The 22,305-nt window shown below is 44.1% G+C and overlaps 1 protein-coding gene across 2 annotated transcripts in view; it reads right to left on the bottom strand.

Moving 5' to 3' along the window:
* Nucleotides 1-22,305, bottom strand: part of dlc1 (DLC1 Rho GTPase activating protein) — a 442,424-nt gene that overhangs the window by 40,129 nt on the left and 379,990 nt on the right. Inside the window, exon 1 of one of the 2 annotated variants that reach the window (XM_080187170.1) lies at nt 11,366-11,728. The exons of the other annotated variant lie outside the window; for it this stretch is intronic. Within the exon in view, the coding sequence (XP_080043296.1) occupies nt 11,366-11,378 (13 nt within the window). The 5' untranslated portion in view covers nt 11,379-11,728. Of the gene's footprint in view, nt 1-11,365; nt 11,729-22,305 lie in introns of those variants that run through there. 2 annotated transcript variants of the gene reach the window in all.

Raw genomic sequence — 22,305 nt, 5'->3', positions numbered from 1 at the left:
AAAATAATTCAATGCAAGCTATACTTCTTGAATCCATTACCAGCCACTTCAACTTTAAATAGCCAGTGGGATCCCAGTTTTGAAAAGGAAGGGTGCTGGTCTATTTGACTATATTTGCAGTGAAAGCATTTGAATTTCATAGAATCCTACAGAGCAGGAGGCCATTCGACTCCTTGAGTCTGCACTGTCCACAATCCCACTCAGGCCCTATCCCCATAACCCCATGCATTTACCCTGCTAATCCCCCTGTCACTAAGAGGCAATTTAGCATGACCAATCCACCTAACCCGCATAATCTTTGGACTATGGGAGGAAACCAGAGCACCCGGAGGAAACCCAAGCAGATATGGGGAGAATGTGCACAGACAGTAACCCAAGCCGGGAAGTGCAGCCGTGTCACTGGCACTGTGAGGCAGCAGTGCTAATCACTGTGCCACCGTGCCGCTGTACAGTAAAATCCACTTATAAGATCATGTACTATAAAGAAAACCCCATTTGTATGCAATTATATATATATTTTTAAAAGTGATCTAATTTTATCCATTAACTCATATGTGAAGCAAGTATAAACTCATTATTATGGGCAGTAGAAACACTCCTAAAATTTAAACCACCGTGTTATTTTCACAAATTGCTAGCAGTTGAAAGTCAGCCTAATTGCACTATTTTGATTTTCATTGTGTTTCAATATTGTGAATGATTTTGTTGGGAAACAACATTCATCAAAGACCAGAAACCTTGAGGTTGACACAAGTAGGTGAATCCGGGGAAACATTCATTTTGAGCAGACATGTATGAGTTATGTTACTCAAAGCCTGCACCAGTCAATGTTAAACTCATTCTGACCTTGTCCATTGCTGTTCTATTTTAGTTTGTGAAACTAGGAAGCACAGTGGAAACATTTTGATTCCTTTGGGCACCTTTAACCCAAGGGTGGTCATTTGTGCATTGACGAATATAATTTTTCAAATTCTGGAGCACATGACAGTATCCTCTTGCAGATTCACTGTGTAATGTGTGATTTCCTTATTGTATTTTGAGTAGCTATGTGCTTTTAGCTCAATAGATAATTATCATAAGTAGTCTCTGTGCAGACAATGCTAAAAAGATATTTATTGGCAGCGTGTACCACATCAATGTGCAAAGCTGACCTTAATTCATGTAATCTTAACTGTTTTACCATAAATACTGCACTTAACAATAGGTAGCTCCAACCACTCATTGTACAGTGCCAGACAAAAGACATCAGGTCATTCCAAATTAACAGACGTTTCAGGCTGGGATGTGGTTTGCCAAGAATGTCTGCTATTGTTTAAACCACAACATCCTCAAATTAAACTACTGTGTCTATGGGAATAGAGTAACATTTCCGAGATTTAACACCGTCCTGTCAAATCTACAACAACAGAGTATCAGGCATTTGGAAAAACTGTGCTAATGCAATTTAATGAATCCTTTAAAGAAACTCTTTGCACTATTACATGTAAAAAGACTAACTTGTTGGCAAACATAAAAAATACATGCCCATTTTTGATCATTAACATGACAAATATACTGAACATATTGAACAGATTTAGGATAAATCATTAGATATATAACTCAAGAATCATAGAAGCCTACAGTGCAGAAGGAGGCCTTTCGGCCCATCGAGTCTGCACCGACCACAATCCCATCCAGGCCTATCTCCATGTTTCCATGCATTCATCCTAGCTAGTCCTGCTGACACTAAGGGGAAATTTAGCATGGCCAATCCACCTAACCCACACATCTATAGACTGTGGGAAGGAACTGGAGGAAACCCATGCAGACATGGGGAGAATGTGCAAACTCCACACAGATAATGACCCAAGCTGGGAATCAAACCTGGGTTCCTGGTGCTGTAAGGCAGAAGTGCTAACCACTATGCCACTGTGCCATCCCCCTATGATTGAAAATTGTAACTCACTTCAATTTCTCTTTCAATTATTGATTTCTAAAAAATTATTTTGAATAACTAAACATTTTAAACAATAGGAAGAGGCAAGAAAATAAAATTGAGCACAAAATAAATTGAGATACATAGTTTAAATGTCTAAGTAAAGCCGTTTTAAGCAATTTAAGATGACAAGCAAACAAAATAGAAAATAATTAGGAACAGAAGAGTATTGATGTACATTTGAGCTTAATACAATGTAACTATTGTGCTTTACATTTTTGTCTAGGTGCAGAATGCAACTGGTTACCATATTTTGAAGAACGTAATTGTTCGTGATGACTAATAATTCCCGATAATGCACTCATATAACTGTCTAGCATTCAAGATAATGTCAGTTCTCAAATATGATAACTGTTACAGCCAGCATAACATGAGTTAGTGAGCTGGTATGTGTGTGTATGTACATGTGTACTCCTACTATATTTAGTCTGGAAGACTACATTAGGTGTGGTGCAACCTACTTAATACAATATAAGGTGGGTTTCTGCTGCTGTCTAGTAAACCATTGTAGCCTAATATGAGACTAATCACATGTATTTATATAAGAGAAAAAAATGAGTGAATCGATTGTTACAATTCTTATTTTGTTCCATGCTATTTATAGACATGATGAGTTTGGCATGTTGTATGGTGAGTTTAAGATGTCTGGAGCCACTCAGGATCTTTGCACTACCTTCTTTCCTGTGCTCTCTTCCTGTTGCTAAGAGGCAAAATAAAGCATGAGACTGCTGTTTACAATGCTGGACCATCCTGTAGAGAAAAAAAGCCCTCTATTGCAAGCAGAGCCCAGCAGATGCATCCTGAACAAACACAAGTGATCAGGGCTGACATCAAACCACATCTGCTGGGCTACCTTGCACATGCGCAGGACTTAAATCTGTCTCAAAATTCTTCCCATCATAAAGGCCAGTCAGAAGGCTACAGGAGGCCACAGCCATCTGTTACACACTGAAAGAAGACACTGAAAACACAAACTTAAGAGAAATAATGGAGATAGCAATTGCTAATTATCTACAATATGGAATACTGATGCCTGCAGGCCAGATGGACCCACTGAATACATACAAGCCAATAGATTATTTTTATGGTGGTGACAGATTTATACACACCAGCTTCTGGCTGACCTGCTTGCCTGCTCTATGATAATTTTTACTGTACAGCCACTAGATAAAAAAGAGCCAATGCATTCATCTATGTTGACTAAAGACACGTCCACAGACTATTTTAAGAACATAAGAAATAGGAGCAGGAGTAGGCCATCTAGCCCTTCGAGCCTGCCCCGCCATTCAATAAGATCATGGCTGATCTGTTGTGGCTCAGTTCCACTTTCCCGCCCTCTCCCCATAACCCTTAATCCCCTCTCTTATCAAGAACCCATCAACCCGCTTCTTAAAAATATTTAGCGAGGCAGCCTCCACCACTTCAACGGGCAGAGAATTCCAGAGATTCACCACCCTTTGAGTGAAGAAGTTCCTCCTCAACTCCGTTCTAAACCGCCTCCCCTTTATCTTGAGGCTGTGCCCCCTAGTCCTACTGTCTTTTTTGAGCGGGAAGAGTCTCTCCACCTCTATCCTATCCATCCCATTCATCATCTTATACGTCTCAATGAGATCTCCCCTCATTCTTCTAAACTCTAACGAGTACAAGCCTAGTTTATTCAGCCTCTCCTCATAGCTCAATCCCCTCAACTCCGGTATCAGCCTAGTAAACCTCCTCTGCACTCCCTCCAGGGCCAAAATATCCTTGCGCAGGTGCAGCGCCCAAAACTGCACACAGTACTCCAGCTGCAGCCTCACCAATGCCCTATACAGCTGCAGCAAGACCTCCCTACTTTTATATTCAATCCCCCTCGCTATGAAGGCCAGCATCCCATTCGCCTTCCTGACCACCTGCTGCACCTGCAAGCTGGGTTTTTGCGACTCATGCACAAGGACCCCGAGGTCCCTCTGCACCGTCGCCTGCTGCAGTTTTTCGCCACGTAAGTAATAGTCCTTCCTACCATTCTTCCTACCAAAGTGGACCACCTCACACTTGCCAACATTAAATTCCATTTGCCATTTCCTGGCCCATTCGCCCAGCCTATCTAGATCCTTCTGCAGACTCTCCACACCCTCCGCACAATTTGCCTTTCCCCCAATCTTGGTGTCATCAGCAAACTTCGACACCCTGCACTCGGTTCCCTCCTCCAGATCATCTATATAAATGGTAAATAGCTGAGGCCCCAGCACCGACCCCTGGGGCACCCCACTAGTCACCAACCGCCAATCCGAATAGCACCCATTGACCCCCACTCTCTGCCTCCTATTTGACAACCAATCCTCTATCCACGCTAACACCCTACCCCCAACTCCATGTCCCCTGACCTTCTGCAATAACCTCTTGTGAGGTACCTTGTCAAACGCCTTCTGAAAATCCAGAAAGACCACATCCACCGGCTCTCCTCTATCCACTGCCCTAGACACATCCTCATAGAACTCCAGTAAATTTGTCAGACACGACTTCCCTTTAATGAAACCGTGTTGCGTCCGCCCTATCAAGCAATTCCCTTCAAGATGCCTCGCAATTTCCTCCTTAATGACGGATTCTAACATTTTACCTACCACAGACGTTAAACTAACCGGCCTATAATTCCCCGCCTTTTGCCTGGCACCCTTCTTAAACAACGGCGTAACATTAGCCGTTTTCCAATCTTCCGGCACTTCCCCGGAATCCAGCGACGTCTGGAAAATAACCACCAAGGCATCCACTATAACCTCCGCCATTTCTTTCAGAACCCTCGGATGCATTCCATCCGGTCCTGGGGACTTGTCCACAATCAGCCCCTCCAGTCTGTCGAGCACCGCCTTTCTAGTAACAGTAATGTCATTAAGACCCTCCAGTCCTACCACCTTTCCATCGCTAACACCCGGCAAATTATTCACGTCCTCCTCCGTGAAGACAGAAACAAAAAAGTTATTCAAGACCTTAGCCATATCCCCATCCCCTACCACTAGCTCCCCTTTCTCATCCTCTAAAGGACCAACGTTCACCCTAGCCAGCCTCTTCCTTTTTATATATTTATAAAAACTCTTGCTATCCTTTTTTATATTAAGTGCTAGCCCAGCCTCATAGCTTCTCCTACCCTCCTTTATCAACTTCTTTGTCAATCTTTGTTGACATTTAAACCTTTCCCAATCCTCTTCTCGCCCACTGCTCTTAGCTACTCTAAATTCCTCCGCTTTTAATTTAACACTTTCCTTCACCTCCTTCGTTATCCACGGCTTATTACCTCTCTTCCTACTGTCCTTTTTAACCATTGGAATAAATTTCTGCTGAGCACCAAGAAAGATCTCCTTAAAGATCCTCCACTGCTCCTCAGCAGACCTACCTTCCAACGCACTCCCCCAGTCCACATTTGCCAATTCTTCTCTCATCCTACCATACTCCCCTCTATTCAAACAAAGGACGCGTGTCCGGGAACCCACTTTCTCCTCCTCCATCTGCACCAGAAATTCCACCATACAATGATCACTCTCCCCAAGAGGATCCTTCACCGCAAGGTCCCTAATTCTACCTGCCTCATTACATAGCACCAGATCCAAGATAGCTCGCTCCCTCGTCGGCTCCAACACACACTGTTCAAGGAAATTATCCCGGCAGCATTCCAAGAACTCCTCCTCGAGCCCACCTCGTCCAACATGGGTCGACCAATCAATATGCAGATTGAAATCTCCCATAACTACTGCCGTCCCATTCCTGCACGCCGCACTTATTTGCGTGTTAACAGCCCGCCCCACCTCCAGATCATTATTCGGGGGCCTATAGACGACACCCACCAGCGTCTTCCTCCCTTTGCTGTTCCTAATCTCCACCCACAACGATTCCACGTTCTGCTCTTTGGCTCCGATATCATCCCTTGCTACCACCTTGATACTATCCTTAATCAGCAGAGCTACGCCACCCCCTCTTTCCTCCTGCCTATCCTTCCTAAACACTTGATAGCCCTGTACATTCATCTCCCAGTCCCTGTCACCTTGCAGCCACGTCTCTGTAATGGCCACCAGATCGTATCCATTTGTGTCGATCTGCGCCACCAGCTCATCCACTTTATTCCGAATGCTTCGTGCATTCAGATAAAGCGCTTTCATCCCAGCCTTCACCTGGACCCTATTTGCCGTAACGCCACCAATTGGGACATCCTTGGCCTCTTCCCTTACCTGTACCCTATCCTTAACTTTAGACCTCGTAGCGTCACCTACCCTCGCACCCTCCCCCCCCCAATTAGTTTAAAGCCCTGTCTACAGTCCTCTTTACTCGATTCGCCAACACTCTGGTCCCAGCACGATTCAGACCAACCCCATCCCGCCCGAACAAGTCCCACCTACCCCAATACTGGTGCCAATGCCCCATAAATTCAAACCCATTCCTCCCACACCAATCCCTGAGCCACCCATTCACTTCCTTTATCCTGTCAACCCTACGCCCGTCTGCACTCAGTTCAGGCAGTAGCCCAGAGACGACCACCTTGTCGGTTCTACTTTTTAATTCCATTCCCAGCTTCTCATACTCCCTCCCCAGATCCTCAGTCCGCACTTTGCCTACGTCGCCGGCACCCACATGTACTACAACGACCGAGTTCTCACCCTCCCACTCCAGGTTCCTCTGCAGCCCAGCTGCGACATCCCGTACCCGAGCACCAGGCAGACAACACACCCTTCTGTGCACTTTGTCATTGTGACAAAGGACAGTGTCAATACTCTTCACCCCACTATCCCCAATCACTACTACGTTCCTTTTCCCCTTCTCTTTGCCTATGTCCTGCTGCATCACTGTACCGTGTGCAGTTTGCTCACCAACCTCACCTGCCTCGTCCTCTTCCAGAGTGGAAGCAAGAACCTCAAACCTGTTATGCAGATTAATAGGCTGAGGCCTCCGCTCCTCACCCCCCTTCCTCCTCCCAGCAGCCCCCTTTTGTCCCTGACCCTTAGATTTAGCCAGTCTAGGGGCACCCTCTCTCCCCCTGATGAGCCTCAGTGTCTGTAGCTCAGAGGCCAGCTCATCCACCTTGAGCTGGAGCTCCTCCAGCAACCTGCACTTACTGCAGACATGGTCACTGGGAAGGACCCTGGGGTCCGCCAGTTCCCACATCATACAGAAACCACACATCACATGCCCCTCCATTATTCACTGTAATTTTTTATGGGGAAAAAATTTTTTTCCTTGTTTCTTGCTGTAGTAGTTTTGAAAAAATTTTTTTTTCCTTGTTTTTTTTTCAAACAAATTCACCTGGCCTTTTTCCTTCCAGCCCTTTTTGATATTAAGCCCTATTAACTCACTCTGCTTCCCACTCACTCTGCTGCCCACTCACTCCGCTGCCCGCTCAGACGCTGCCCGCTGTCTACACCAGGCCTCCTTTTAAACCTGGCGCTGATTTAAAGCAGGCTGGTCCACAAATGCCTTTTCACCACACCCTCAGAATTCTTAAAGCAGTAAATACAATAAATAAATGCTTTAAACAGTTCTACAAAGAGTAAAGTGCTTTAAACTTATTTTAAACAGGTTTTTAACAGGTAAAATCTTAGCTCTCTCTCTCTCAGCTCCAGCAAACAATGGAAGGCTTCACCCCATCAGCTGATGCGCAATGTCATCACTTTTCTGTGCATTTATACTGAGAATTTACAATATAAAAGAATGAAGTAGTTTATTTATTAGTGCCACAAGTAGGCTTACATTAACACTGCAATGAAGTTATTGTGAAAATCCTTTAGTCGCCACACCCCCGCCAACGCCTGTTTGGGTGCACTGAGGGATAGTTTAGCATGACCAATGCACCTAACCAGCATGTCTTTTGGACTGTGGGAGGAAACCAGAGCACCCAGAGGCAACCCATGCAGACACGGGAGAACGTGCAGACTCTGGAAAGACAGTGACCCAAGCCAGGAATCGAACCTGGGTCCTTGAGGTAGCAGAGCTAACCACTGCGCCACCGTGCAATCATGTATTTCGTATAGTAGTGACATTGCTAATATGGTGGAATCTTTGCTATCTGCCACAATGGCAAGGGCCATCAGCAGATTATAGAGATTTGCAGGTAATCAAAAGAGCCCAAGTCTTATACATTACAGAAATATCTGAATGCAGTGATTGACACAAGTACACTATAAATAACAAAATCAATATTTTATATTGATTTTGACAAAAAATAGAAATGCAAATTCCAAAATAAATTATGTAATGAGATGAAGTTTTGTGGGAGGCTTTGTTCTGTGCAAATTATAGCAGCATTACCTCTAACAGTGATGTGGGCAATGCAGGTCTTACTACAGATGATATTTTCAACTAATACTTATATTAATACTAATATTACTCTGAAACAATTCACATTTGGGCAGCAAGGTGGCACAGCGGTTAGCACTGCTGTCTCTCAGTGCCAGGGACCTGAGTTCAATTCCCAGATTGTGTCACTGCCTGTGCAGAGTCTGCACATTCTCCCCATGTCTGCGTGGGTTTCCTCCAGGTGCTCTGGTTTTCTCCGACAGTCTGAAAGATGTGCTAGTTAGGTGCATTGGCCATTCTAAATTCTCCCTCAGTGTACCCAAACAGGCAATGGCCGGAGTGTGGTGACGAGTGGACTTTCACAGTAACTTAACTGCAGTGTTAATATAAGCCTATTTGTAACATTAATAAATAAACTAAAAACTGGCAATTTTAACTAGTCATTACTGAAATCCAACAGAATTAAAACTGCTACCTATTACTAATTAGTGAGCTGTGAAAATGTTTTATACACACGCTTCTCTAACAGCTGATTATTTTCCCAACATCATTGGTTAGAACTAGCTATTGTTATTGTCAATGGCTTTGTTAGTGGAGATTTATTTGCCAAATGCTGTAATGTGTCAAAGCATCCATATGTAAATGTTCTTTGATTGCTGATTCAGGTAGGGGGTGGAGGGATCTGACTGACTGATTACTTCTGTAACGAACCTTTGCAAAATTATAGATATGAACTTGTGCAGTTGACCAAATATATGAGCGAATTTAAAAAAGCCATTGGTATTACTTTGGGGACATAAAAGCTTCGAAGAGTTGAACAGTTGTATCACAATGACTTTATGTGGAAGTGATGTGAAGCTGAACTCTGATGCAAAATTTAATCACAAGTGAATGGTAGTTTTTGCCTCTGAATTACAAGTGGGAAAGTACTGGACTGACATTTTCACAGAGATGATAATCCCACTTTAATAGCAGATTTATACAGCACTGATGGTACAGTGTTAGGTGTGTGTTTCATACTTGCAGCAATGCTGCCTATTTCCACTGTATTAAAGTGAGGTGAATGCAGTGTTCTGTGCACACATACTGACATCTAGGCATAATGTGTTGTCTATTTTTGATTGTTGGTAGAATTTCTGATGGCAGAAAGGCCTTTCCTAAACACCGAAAGGTGACAGTTGCAGCAGCATTTCAAAACATCGCATTAATATTGCAAGAGCATCTTTTTCAAATGAACAAATTACTAAACTCCAATTTCCCAGTTGATTTCTTTGCCTTTTTCTCTGCCAATGTTGTCCCCTCCTCCTGAAAGCTTTGTTGCGTAGTTTTACAAGCATTAGTCAGCATCCACTCTAGGGACATCAGCCTAGGCAAGGATGCAGCTACTGAACCACGGGGGAAGAGAAGTAATCAAATGTATTCTGGACCTAACACAAATTGGGCCCTTTTGCAATTTGCAGCGGTTAAGGCCACTCGAACATTTTCCTCTCCTACAATCAGGGTGCAGAGACGAATGCTTCTAGTTCTATCATCACGCCAGGTGAGACCAGCTAACTACCAGGAACTGGTAGGAGTGGAGCCTGGGGCTCTCCCAATGGAGGAGTCACCAATTTCTATAAAATCAACAACTATGTATTAGACGTTTGGACTGAGTATAGCACAGAATGTCTCTCCTGTGCCAATCCCAAAGGTACAGAATGAGTGGGGCAATTAAAGCCTAAACAGGCAGCATCAGGATATTGAATTTGATGATAAACTATGATCAAAACGAATGGTGAAACAGGCACGAAGGGCTGAATAGACTACTCCAGCTTCCATTTTCTATATCTTTCATTAGGATGGATATACGTGGAGAACTGTCAAGTTTTCACTTTGAATGGAGACATGCATTCCTTGGAAAGATGAAGAGAATTGGCTGTAAAATCTTTGATCTCAGTGGCCAGGCTGCCAGACTGACAGGGTGCAGATTCTGAGCTGTGTCAATGGGGAGGTAGGAAGGCTGGAGCCTGCGGGGCAATGCTGCAAGCCGCCTGTTTGTTTGACCTCTCTCTCTCTATGCCAGTGCTGAGGCAGCTGGCGGCAGGAGGCTGGCGGGGGAGTCCCGCCGGGGATGGAGCGTCGCCGGTGGGGGGCGGGGGAAGGTGCCGCCGGGGGTGGGGGGGAACGGGACGGGGATCAAAAGGGGGCCGCCACTGACTGCAGCGCTGCTGCCGGCCCAACAAGCAGACTCCGCCAGGTCTTAGTTCCCACTGGCAACTCCAACCCAGATAGCAGGCACGCATCCTGCACCGTGCGGCAACCAATTGAGAGGCTCTCAAACTATCGCACCATTCAAATATAATCAGATCCATAGGCAGAACGCTTCAATTTATATTTTAAAAATGCAACAACAATAAAAAAACCTCCAGTCCCAAGTGCAGGAGAATTTAACTTCCTGCAGGTTTTCTGTTAAATCTACTTTTTTATCATCTCAATAAAACAGTAAACGAAACACGAGCTTTCCCAGAGTGAATGACATCCCAGATGAGACAGAGCACAGGAGGCTGGAGCAAAAAGTAAAGTGGTTGTGTGTGTCTCTGTGTATATATGTCTGTGTGTGTGTGGAGTGGGAGAGCGGCTCTCACTGGGATCAGGGAGACGTGCTCCACAACTCCTCCTTATCTGACATCTTTCGCCGCAGGTAGAGTTTGCTGAGGATTCCTCCACACCCCCAAACACATCTTCCTGCTCACATTCAACCCCCATGACCAAACCAGACAGAGGGAAACAGAAATCTTAAACAATGTCTTAAACACTAAACCCTGCCGCCTGTCTCTCCATTGCGTTGGGGCGCTAAGTATATACTGTAAGCAGGAATGCGTTTGAAGTGATATCTCGCTATAAAATGGAACGCTGCAGCTCGGAGCATTTAGGAATCTATGGAAAGCACAGATTGAGGTGCCTGCTTCTGATCATGTACCCACTTCACAATGACCCTAATCGCATTTTCTGCACAGCTCAGTAAAGATCAAACTCTCTGTTCGCACAATCCAAGCCAATTAAAGATCCAGCTCACTGCAAATGATCTGTCAATTCACTATCCACATCATATTGTGGGGGAGAAAGCACCTCAAAGGAAAAACATCACATGCTTACGTGTTAAAATCATCGTTTCCAGCTTTCACATCAATGTACAACTCTAGCCAGAGGACAAGCTCACTGGCTGCTTTGGCTTCTTCAGTGACCGATCGAAAATAAAACCTGGTCGCCCAAATTGGGGAGAATAGGTGTCCTTGAAAACTTGAATGTTCAACAATGTTCTTGGTTTTTCAGAGTTGCTTATAAACGTCCCCACTTATTACAAATCGATGCAAATCCATATTCTCAAGTCGCAGGCGGCACTTTTATGTGTACCCGAGGAATGAGGAGTTTAACCCCGTTCCAGCACTGGTGAAATAAAACTCGGCGTAAATCTGCCTTCTTTCGCACAGAGGCTCCGAAGCGCTCACATTGCTTCTGATCCGCAGTGAGCGCAGTGCTGAAACCCAGCAGAATAGCCACTCCTCCCCAGAGCTGCAGCCACCTCCCACCCACACACAGCCACTGGCCAGCCTCCCAAACCACACACAACACTACTCATTCACTGTATTACTGTTATAACACAAACAACGGCAAAATATTATAATCCTCTATGCTAAATGCCCACATTCCACATAGTTTATCACGTCACCTGCTCGATTCGGCCTCTGAGAACTGTAGTTCTTTATTTCCAAGTGATTTTAATCTCTCTGTTCTCCCCGGGTCCGCACGGTTTCCTCCCACAGTCCAAAAATGTGCAGGTTAGGTGGGTTAACCATGTTAAATTGCCCCTCAGTGTCCGAAGAATAGGAAAGGTGTTGTGGCTATGCCAAGTTGTCCCTTAGTGTTCCAAGATGCGCAGGTTATAGGGAGATTAGCAGGCCAAATTCGTGGGGTTACAGGGATAGGATGCAGATGAGCCTAGTTGGGATACTCTGGTGGAGAACCAGTGCAGATCTGATGGGCCAAATGATCTCCTTCTGCAAGGTAGGGATTCATAGAATCATACAGTGCAGAAGGAGGCCATTCAGCCCATCGTCTGCACTGACCACAATCCCACCCCTGTAACTTCAGGCATTTATCCTAGCTAGTACCCCTGACACGAAGGGCCAATTTAGCATGGCCAATCCACTAAACCCACACATCTTTGGACTGTGAGAGGAAATTGGAGCACCTGGAAGAAACCCATGCAGACACAGAGAGAATGTGTAAACTCTGCAAACAATGACCCAAGCCAGGAATTGAATCTGAGTCCCTGGCACTGTGCCACTGTGCCACTCACTATTCTATAAGTGTGTGTCCACACACCCACTATTCTGAGATTCTATGTGTTTCAGGCAAGAGCACAACATGTTTTGTATATTATTCTTTAATGAGATGTAAGTATCACTATGTTGTCCATCCCTCATTGTTCTTAAGACGTTTGCTTGGATGCTTGCTTTACTCAATGATTGATTCCATTATTACTGTGGGAGTGCCACATTCTCCAGGGTACTATCTGTCAGATAGGATGTTGTGTCTGTTTTGCTCAGGTAGATAGGAAAACTGCCATGGGACTATACAAAGAAGGATGTTCTCCCCAGTCTCCTTGGCAATATCTATCCCTTAAAAAAATCACAAAATCACAATATATGGCCACTAATCTGATTATTGCTTTTGGGACCTTGCTGTGCATCTCTTAACTATTTCCTATGTTACAACAGTAGCCACACATTAAAAACATTTCCTTGGCTGTGAAACACTAAAAGTAGGGAGTGTGACATTGGAAGGAGGTGGAGAAAAAGAACACAAAGTTTAAATAACATTAACTAAAAGTCACGGCTGGATAAAACACCATAAAAGAAAGGGAGGGTATTTTGGGAGGAAATCTGAAAAAGGCGTCTCTTCATGTGATGGGAGAAAACACTCAAGGGCGACCACTCTCCCCCAAGAAGAATGTCAGAGAAAGGTCAATGGACAAACACAGCAGCCAAGATGTGAATGCCAAATTTCAGTAAACATGTTGTGTCACAGTAACAGTTAACAGATAAAAGCAAATTACTGCAGATGCTGGAATCTTGAAACAAAAACTGGAAATGTTGGAAAACCTCAGCAGGTCTAACAGCATCTATGGAGAGAGAACAGAGCCAATGTTTTGAATCTGGATGATCCTTCTTCAGAGCTCAGTCTCAAAATGTTGGCTCTATTCTCTCTCCACAGATGTTGTTAGACCTGCTGAGTTTTTCCAGCAGTTAACTGATGTTGCTCTGGAGGCAGCAGTTGGACAATGGTAACTATCACATGCTGTATGCAAGATCCCTCTATCTATAAACAACGCCCCAGGTGATCTACTTGTAATATATGTTTCTGTTATGAGAGGAGTTAAGAACATTGGGTGTGGATGGAAATTTTACTCAATTAGCCTCTAAAAAGACGAAAGACAGGGCTTGTAAGCATAGTTATAGGATGGAATGTTCACTCCTTGTTCCTACTATTTTGATTGGAATTGATCACACAAAGGTCTTTTATATCCTATGCTCTTAGCATTGTTCATCCATGGGGATAATGGCATCATGGTTATGGTAATCAGTAATCCAGAGGCAAAGGCTAATGCTGTGGGAGCGCAAGTTCAAATCCCACCATTGCCGATGGTAAATTATAATTCAACGAATAATTCTGGGATTAAAAGCTAATCTCAGTAATGGTGACCCTAAAACTATCAGATAGTTGTAAATTCACTCATGTCCTTTAGTGGAAGAAATCTGCCAACCCTACCTGGTCTAGCCTATGTGTGATTCCAGAGCCGTAACAATGTGCTTGACTCTTAACTACCTCTGAAATGGCCAAGCAAACTACTTGAGGCTGATAATGCAGTACCAATCTCACATGAAACATCACAAGTTCAACCAACAAATTTGGACCTAATGAGGGGTTGATTAGAGACAAAAAAATAAACACTAGGTAGATCATATCCTCTTACCACAATCCCCTTCCTTCATAGTTCAAGTCAAACACAGATCAAAATCTTTTCCAGAAAATAATCACAGGAGCTATTTGAAAATCACAAAATACTAGTCACAGCTACATGGTCAAAGCTCCAATGAAGGGTCACCCTGACTCAAAATGTCGGTTTTATTCTCTCTCCACAGATGCTGTCAGACCTGCTGAGATTTTCCAGCATTTACTGTTCTTCTCTTTCAGAATATCTTCCTGTTTATTGAGTATTCCCTTGCTTTGTTTGCCCTCTCCAAAGCATTTTCTGGATCGCCAGTTATCCTCCTATCAACTCCACAGCTAATTTTTGTGTCATCTGCAAATTTCCCAATCATGCCACCCACATTTAACTCTAAATTATTAATATTTACAATAAACAGCAGAGGCACCACCACTAAGCCCTTTGGAAATGACTGCAAACTGTTCCCATTCTTAAAACATCCGTTAACAATTACCCTCTGTTCCTGTCACTTAGCTAATTTTGGATCTAGCCTGCCACTTTCCCTTGTCTCCTGTGAGACCTCATTTTTCTGACCAGTCTGCTATGTGGGAACTTGCCAACTGTCTTTCTGAAATCCATGTAGACAACATCCATTGCACTACCATCATCAATCCTCCTCATTATTTTCTCAACAAATTCTATTGAGTTAATAAGACATGACCTCCTCCTAACATGCTGCCTATTCCTGTTCAATTTGTGCTTAAGTGGCAGTTTATCCTATCTGTTAGAATTGTTTCTAATAATTTGCCCATAACTGAAGTCAGACTAAGCAGACTATAATTTTCTGACCTATTCTCTCAATCTTTTCGACATTCACAGACTCCAGTCCTCTGGTACCTCACTTGTGTCAAATGAGGATTGGAAAATGATCCTCAGAGCATTTATTATCTCCTCCTTCAATATCCTGGAATTTAATTCATCCAGTCCTGGCGATTTATCCATCTTCAAGAATGCCAGTCCCTCCAGTACTTGCTCCCTCACTATTCTTACCTTATCTAATATTTCATACATCTCCTCTTTAACTAGAACGTCTAAATCATCCATCTCTTTAGTGAAGAAACAAAGCACTCACTGAGAACCTTGCCCACATCTTCTGAATTAACTCAAAAGTTACCAAGTACATCGCTCATTGGCCCTGCTTTTCCCTAGTTATTCTCTTGCTCTTAATAAATTGGTAAGACATCTTAGGATTTTCTTTGATTTTACCTGCCAATACTTTTTGTATCCTCTTTTTGCTTTCCTGATTTCCATTTTTATCCCTCTACTTTCTATACTCCTCAAGGTTTTCTACAGTATGAAGTCTTTTGTGACTATCATAAACTTTGTCTTAGCCTGTATGTTTCCGGATAACCAGGGGCTTCTAGATTTGGCAGAACCATGCTTTTTCTTTGTGGGGACATGTCTACACTGTGCCCATAGAATCTGGCTTTTGAACGCCTCCCACTGATTTGAGAATTTTCCCTTATAATCACAGTATCCGGTTCACCCTTGCCAGCTCATCTTTCAGCTTTATAAAATTTGTCTTCCCCCTATTTAGGACTTTTATGCCAGTTCTATCTTCATCCATTTCCATAACAGTGCTAAATTTAACTATGACTGGAATTTACTCATACTTTTTCAAAGTGTCAGGCTCTGACTGAAGACGGGCATATAGTTCTCCAGCTGCACTGTCAAATTTGTACTCCAATCCTGAGCCTCAATGAAGAAAAACAATGAGTGGGTGGTGTTGGATCATGACTCTAGTGGGGCGGGGCCTGATAGAGCTGGCAAGGCTGGCTCCACAGAGATTAGGGCATTATCTTTAAAGGATGCCCCGATCAGCACCGAAACTGAACAGCACCCAGCCCCCCACTCCCAGCACAAGTTAGAACCCCCTCACGAGTGTCAGGGGCTCTTCTACCCCACTACCACAGCACAAGCCACAGGGCAATTTCTCACCCCTTCCCCCAACAACACAAATATCAGGGCACCGCCTCCCCTTTTCCCATTTCACCCCTTTCATAAGAACATAAGAAATAGGAGCAGGAGTAGGCCATCTAGCCCCTCGAGCCTGCCCCGCCATTCAATAAAATCATGGCTGATCTGTCGTGGCTCAGTTCCACATTCCTGCCCTCTCCCCACAACCCTTAATCCCCTCGCTTATCAAAAACCCATCAACCCGCTTCTTAAAAATATTTAGCGAGGCAGCCTCCACCACTTCAACGGGCAGAGAATTCCAGAGATTCACCACCCTTTGAGTGAAGAAGTTCTTCCTCAACTCCGTTCTAAACCGCCCCCCCTTTATCTTGAGGCTGTGCCCCCTAGTCCTACTGTCCTTTCTGAGCGGGAAGAGTCTCTCCACCTCTATCCGCATAAAAACATAGAACATAGAACATTACAGCGCAGAACAGGCCCTTCGGCCCACGATGTTGCGCCGACCAGTTACAAAAACAATGACCCACTAGCCTATACCAATCCCTTTTCGTCCATAAACCTATCCAGAGATCTCTTAAACGCCCCCAAACTAGACGCATTTACAACTGCAGCAGGCAGGGCATTCCAATCCCTCACCACCCGCTGGGTAAAGAACCTACCCCTGACATCCGTCCTGTAGCTACCCCCCCTTAATTTAAAGCCATGCCCCCTCGTGCTAGCTTTCTCCATCCGAGGAAAAAGGCTATCACTATCCACCCTATCTAAACCTCTAATCATCTTATATGTTTCAATAAGATCCCCTCTTAGCCGCCTTCTTTCCAACGAAAACAACCCTAAATCCCTCAGTCTCTCCTCATAGGACCTCCCCACCATACCAGGCATAGGGGCGATCCCCTCTCCCCACCCTCTTGCAGACATATGGGTGATCCTCTCTCCCCACCCCCCCTTGCAGGCATGAGAGCAACCCCCCGCCACCACTGCAGTCCTGGGGGCAATATCCCTCCTCACTTGCATCAGCCCTCCCCAACACACATAAGGGGAACTACTCCCATGGGGCTGCCCAGAGTCCCTACCCCTGGCACTGCACTCTGGCAGAGGTTGGCACTGCCTGGGCATCTCCAACTCCCACCAGGGGCTATACTTTCCTAGTGATTAGTTTTCAATATCCTGTGGCAGGGTTGGGGGGGAAGGGTGGACTGTGTGGAAGGGAAGGCCTTCATGTTAAAAAATGAAAATATATTTAAATTAGGGTTCCTGCCCCTTCTACTCAGGTAGGAACCTTGTTACATCCTCAGCTAGGAGTAAGGTAAATTGGGAAATGTGATTGCATTCCCTGATTCTTTCTGTATTTTCCACTCTTGTCATCATTTTCTCTGAAATGCTGAAAATCACCCCCAAAATTAAGGTCATTATATAGTCTCCAAAATAGTCTCCCACCATCGAGTTGCCCTACTCATTTTCAAAGACTAAATCTAGAATTGCATCCCTCTCATTGGGCTTATTGTGTGCTGGCGAAAATAATTCTCTTGAATGCAATTCAGGAATTTTGCTCCCTCTCTGCCATTCATACTGTTTGTCACGCAATTGATATTAGGGTTAATTGGAGTCCCCATCAACTATTGCCTAATGTTTTCTCTCTCAGAGATCTGTCTACGTGGTTGCTCCAGTAACTCTTAACCTGTGCTGCTTCTGTCTTTCAGTCACAAACTAATTCCTCATCTTTTGTTCCCTGCTCTGAATTTGTTCTCATCTTCCCATCCTCCTACCAATCTAGTTTAACCACATCCCTGTCCCCATCACCGCCCCCCACCCCCCCAACAGAACCAGCAAATCTCCCTGTGAGGATATTCATCCCTGTCTTGTTCAGTTGTAGACCATCCAGCTTGTACATGTCCCACCTTCCCCAGAACCAGTTTCAATCCCTCAGAAATCTGATACCCTCCTTCTAGCACCAGCTTTCCAGCCATGTGTTGAATCGTTCAGTTCTCCTGCATTTCTGAACTTGGTGGCACAATAGTTAGCACTGCTGCCTCACAGCACTAAGGACCTGGGTTTGATTCGGGCCCTGGGTAACAGTCTGGAGTTTTCATGTTCTCCCCCTTTCTGTGTGGATTTCCTGTGGGTGCTCTGGTTTCCTCCCACAGTCCAAAGAAGTATAGGTTAGGTGGATTATCCATGGTAAATTCACGAGGTTACAGGCATAGTGCGGAGGGAGCTGCCTTTGGGTAAGGTGCTCTTTCGGAGAGTCAATACAGACACGATGGGCCGAATAGCCTCCTTTTGCACTGTAGGAGTTCTATGGATACTATAGTCACTGACATGTGGGACTGGGAGTAATCCTGAGTTTACTGCTTTAGAGGTATCTACTTAAGAACAGTTATTGCACTTTAAAGTAATTTATTGCAGATGGTTCAAGGGATTTTGGGTATATTACTGATTCTTAAAGCATGATATAAGAACAATGATTATATGATCATGTGGTTACCAAGCACAACCTTGGGTCTCCAATGCCAAATGAGCAATTATAAGCCCTAGTTCACATCATTTCAAACATCTCAATGTAGAAGTCTTAAAATTTCTCAAACCATATTCACATAAATGTCATTTTCCGTGAGTTAAAATCATATTCTACAATTTACCTTGTGGCATAATTATGATACCTGACTTTTAATATGAATCATTTGGACTTCAGCACCCCAAAGTCTTAAAAAAATGGGGTGCGATTCTCAGGGCCCATTCACCACAGGGACAGATCTCATTGTGGGCGCAAACTCTTACAGCAAGAGGGCTATAACACCATTTGTGGTGGAGAGATCTTCCACACCCACTGCCAGCAATGTAATCACAATTGCACAGTGGTTAGCACTGAACCTCACAGCTCCAGGGGTCCGGGTTAGATTCCTGTCTTGGGTCACTGTCTGTGTGGAATTTGCACGTTCTCCCTGGGTCTGCATGGGTTTCCTTCGGATGCTCCAGTTTCCTGCCACAGTCTGAAAAATGTGCTGGTTAGGTGCATTGGCCACGCTAAATTCTCCCTCAATGTATCCAAACAAGCGCCTCAGTGTGGCGACTAGGGGATTTTCACAGTAACTTCATTGCATTGTTAATGCAAGCCTATTTGCGACAATAATAAATAATTAGGTTCACACCCAAAAAAGAATTCATGTAAATATCATTACATGGCCTGCTTCTGGAATTGCCAGATGTGCCTCCATCCCCCCACCTGCCAGCGTGAAGTCACACTGCCAGGACTCGCTGCTAGTTTTCAAAAATGAAAACCAGTCATGTTGGCCATGCCAGAGGCACGGAGGTGAGTATAGATCCTGGGTAGTGAGGGACAGGCCCTGTGTCCTGCTCCATTGTGGGGAGGGGGTGGGGGGGGGGGGTTCCCTTATGTTTGGGGGAGGGGTGAATGACATGGATGATGGATGGGTTGTGCCTATATTGGGGGTGGGAGGTAGCGTCCATGAGGGGTAGGGGTGCCCTGATGTTAGTGGAGTGGGGTAGGTTCGAATGTCCATGGGGGAGGAGGGCTCTTTAACTTTACTTTGCGATCAGAGTATCCTTTAAAAGTGGCGCCCTGATCTCTCCGTCCCAGCTTTGTCCAAGAGTTTAGCTCTCTCCCTCAGCTGTATAATCTTTGCCAGCACTTTGATATTACACAGAGTGCTGTTTAATCTGGCTAGAAACAGCAGCTGTGAAACCAACAAGTTTCACACAGTTTTTCTTGTGTGTTCCAACACTCTGCAATTTTGGGCAAATTCCACCCATGATTTTTTAATTAAATGATGACCATCTTATAGTTTTTATTTAGCTGATAACACATTTGAATCTAAATACTTTTGACCCCTACAAAGATTATATTCAATTTTGGAATTGAATCTGGTATTGACACATATACACTCAGAGAGGCCCATACTCAATTCGCCCACAAGGCAGTATTGAATTACCAGCCTGATGTTAAAGCTCTTATTTCCCACAGAAAAGACTCAAATCAGCTGTATGTACAGTACCAGCATTATGCCAATCTCCTGATCCTCAACACAAGCCATCTCGAAGGTCAAGATGTGAGAGCCTTTACTCTTTGTTCCAAGTGGATTAAATAACTCTGCATTGTGTGCGAACTGTCTGCCTCATTTCCTACATTATAACAGCGATTTCATTTGAAAAGTTCAAGTGCCCGGGGAGGTGTCTTTAAGTTCTGAAAGGTGCTACATCAATGCAAATCTGATGAGCTGCCTCAAAAGGGCTGGCAGTTGTTTGCAACTTACTAAAATTATTAAAATGAGGCTCGAGGTTTTTTTCATATAAACTCAGGCCTCTGATTTATGCGCTGTGAACATGCTGGCCGTCACAGACTCAAAAAATATTCTAAATGAGTTTCTGTTAGTAAGGATGTCCACTGAAACAATAATGACCACTTTCATTATGTTTTCTTCCTTGCCTTTTGACTCTTGCAGCCTTGTTTAAAGCAATTAAAGACCAAATGAAGCTAGAATTCTCAGATTTTGTTAGCTAAATGGCTCCAAGGTTTAGTAATTCTTGCCAGTCTGACTATGTCTAGTAAAATCAGTGGTACCATTATGATATAGACCCCATCACTACCCCACCCTTCACCAACCCCCCCATTCCCTTGCTAACATCATAACATCATCACATGTATTCCCTGTCTTATACATGTTTTGCATGCTGTACTGTCATGACGTATTTACACAGTGATCTGTTTATCACATCTGCTATCAGTTCACAGAAAGATTGACAATTTAGAAGTAAATAAAGGGTAATGGTAGTCACAGGCTGTAAGATTTGGCCATAATATTTAAAGGATGCTTTTGAAGGCTGAGATGGAGATAATAGATTTGAGTTTTGGAGGAAAGAGTTGCCATGTAATGATATTTACATGAATTCCTTTATGGGTGTGAACCTAATTATTTATTATTGTTGCAAGTACGCTTACATTAACAATGCAATGAAATTACTGTGAAAATCCCTAGTTGCCCCTAGCCACTCCCTCCCTCAGTGTAGGGGGAGGCTACACTGCCTGAGGGAGTGGCTAGTGGGGAATCTGAGGGACTAAGAAACAAGAAGTAGGCTGATGTAGCTGCAGCTGAATTGTGTGCAGGGATAGTATATTCCTTAGTTCTTTCATAGGGTGTGGGTGTTGCTGGCAAGGCCAGCATTTGTTGCCCGTCCCCAGTTTCCCTTGGAAGAAATGGCTTATTTGGTGGTAAATGCCACTAGCTTTCGGGGTTTGCCCCGGAAAGCTAGTGGTGTTTACTATCAAATAAACCTGTTGGACTTTAACCTGGTGTTGTAAGACTTCTTACTGTGTTTATCTCAGTTCAACGCTGGCATCTCTACATCAGGAATGGCTTGCTCAGCCATTTCAGAGGGCATTATGTTGCTGTGGGTCTGGAATCACATGGAGGCCAGACTTTTTAGTGAACTAAATGGGTTTTTACAAATAATTGATGACGGTTGTCACGACTACCATTACTAAGACTAGTTTTATCTTCCAAATTTATTAATTTAAGTGGGATTTAAACTCATGTCTCCTGAGCATTAACCTGGGATTCATGATTTAATGTTGGGACCCATATTCAGGGTGGACAGATATTCTTCCCAGGGGATGTGGTGGCTTCATGGTAATGCCAATGGTCTAATAATCCAAAGTACCTGGTGAATGCTCTGGAGACAAGGGTTAAAATCCCATCACAGCAGCTGGTGGAATTGAAAGCTATTCTCAGTAATAATAACCATAAAGCTGTCATCAATTGTCATAAAAACCTTTCTGGTTTACTAATATGCCATCCTCAACTGGTCTGTCCTGCATGTGATAACAGACCCACAGCATCTCAATGAAATTTACAGAATACTGAAAGGCCTGGAGACAGTGGACGTGGAGAAGATGTTTCTGTTGGTAGGAGAGACTAGGATCCAAGGGCACAGCCTCAGAGTAAAGGGCTTTAGAACCAAGATGAGGAGGAACTTCTTCAGCCAAAGGGTGGGGAATCTGTGGTATTCATTGCCATAGAAGGCTGTGGAGGCCAAGTCATTGAACGTATTTAGGACAAAGATAGATAAGTTCTTGATTGGTAAGGCAATAAAGGTTACAGGAAAAAGTGGGAGA

The sequence above is a fragment of the Carcharhinus amblyrhynchos genome, chromosome 1, assembly GCF_965287045.1.
Source record: "Carcharhinus amblyrhynchos chromosome 1, sCarAmb.v2.hapA, whole genome shotgun sequence".
NCBI classification, from domain to species: Eukaryota; Metazoa; Chordata; class Chondrichthyes; order Carcharhiniformes; family Carcharhinidae; genus Carcharhinus; species Carcharhinus amblyrhynchos.
This window is presented reverse-complemented; position numbering and strand designations above follow the sequence as displayed.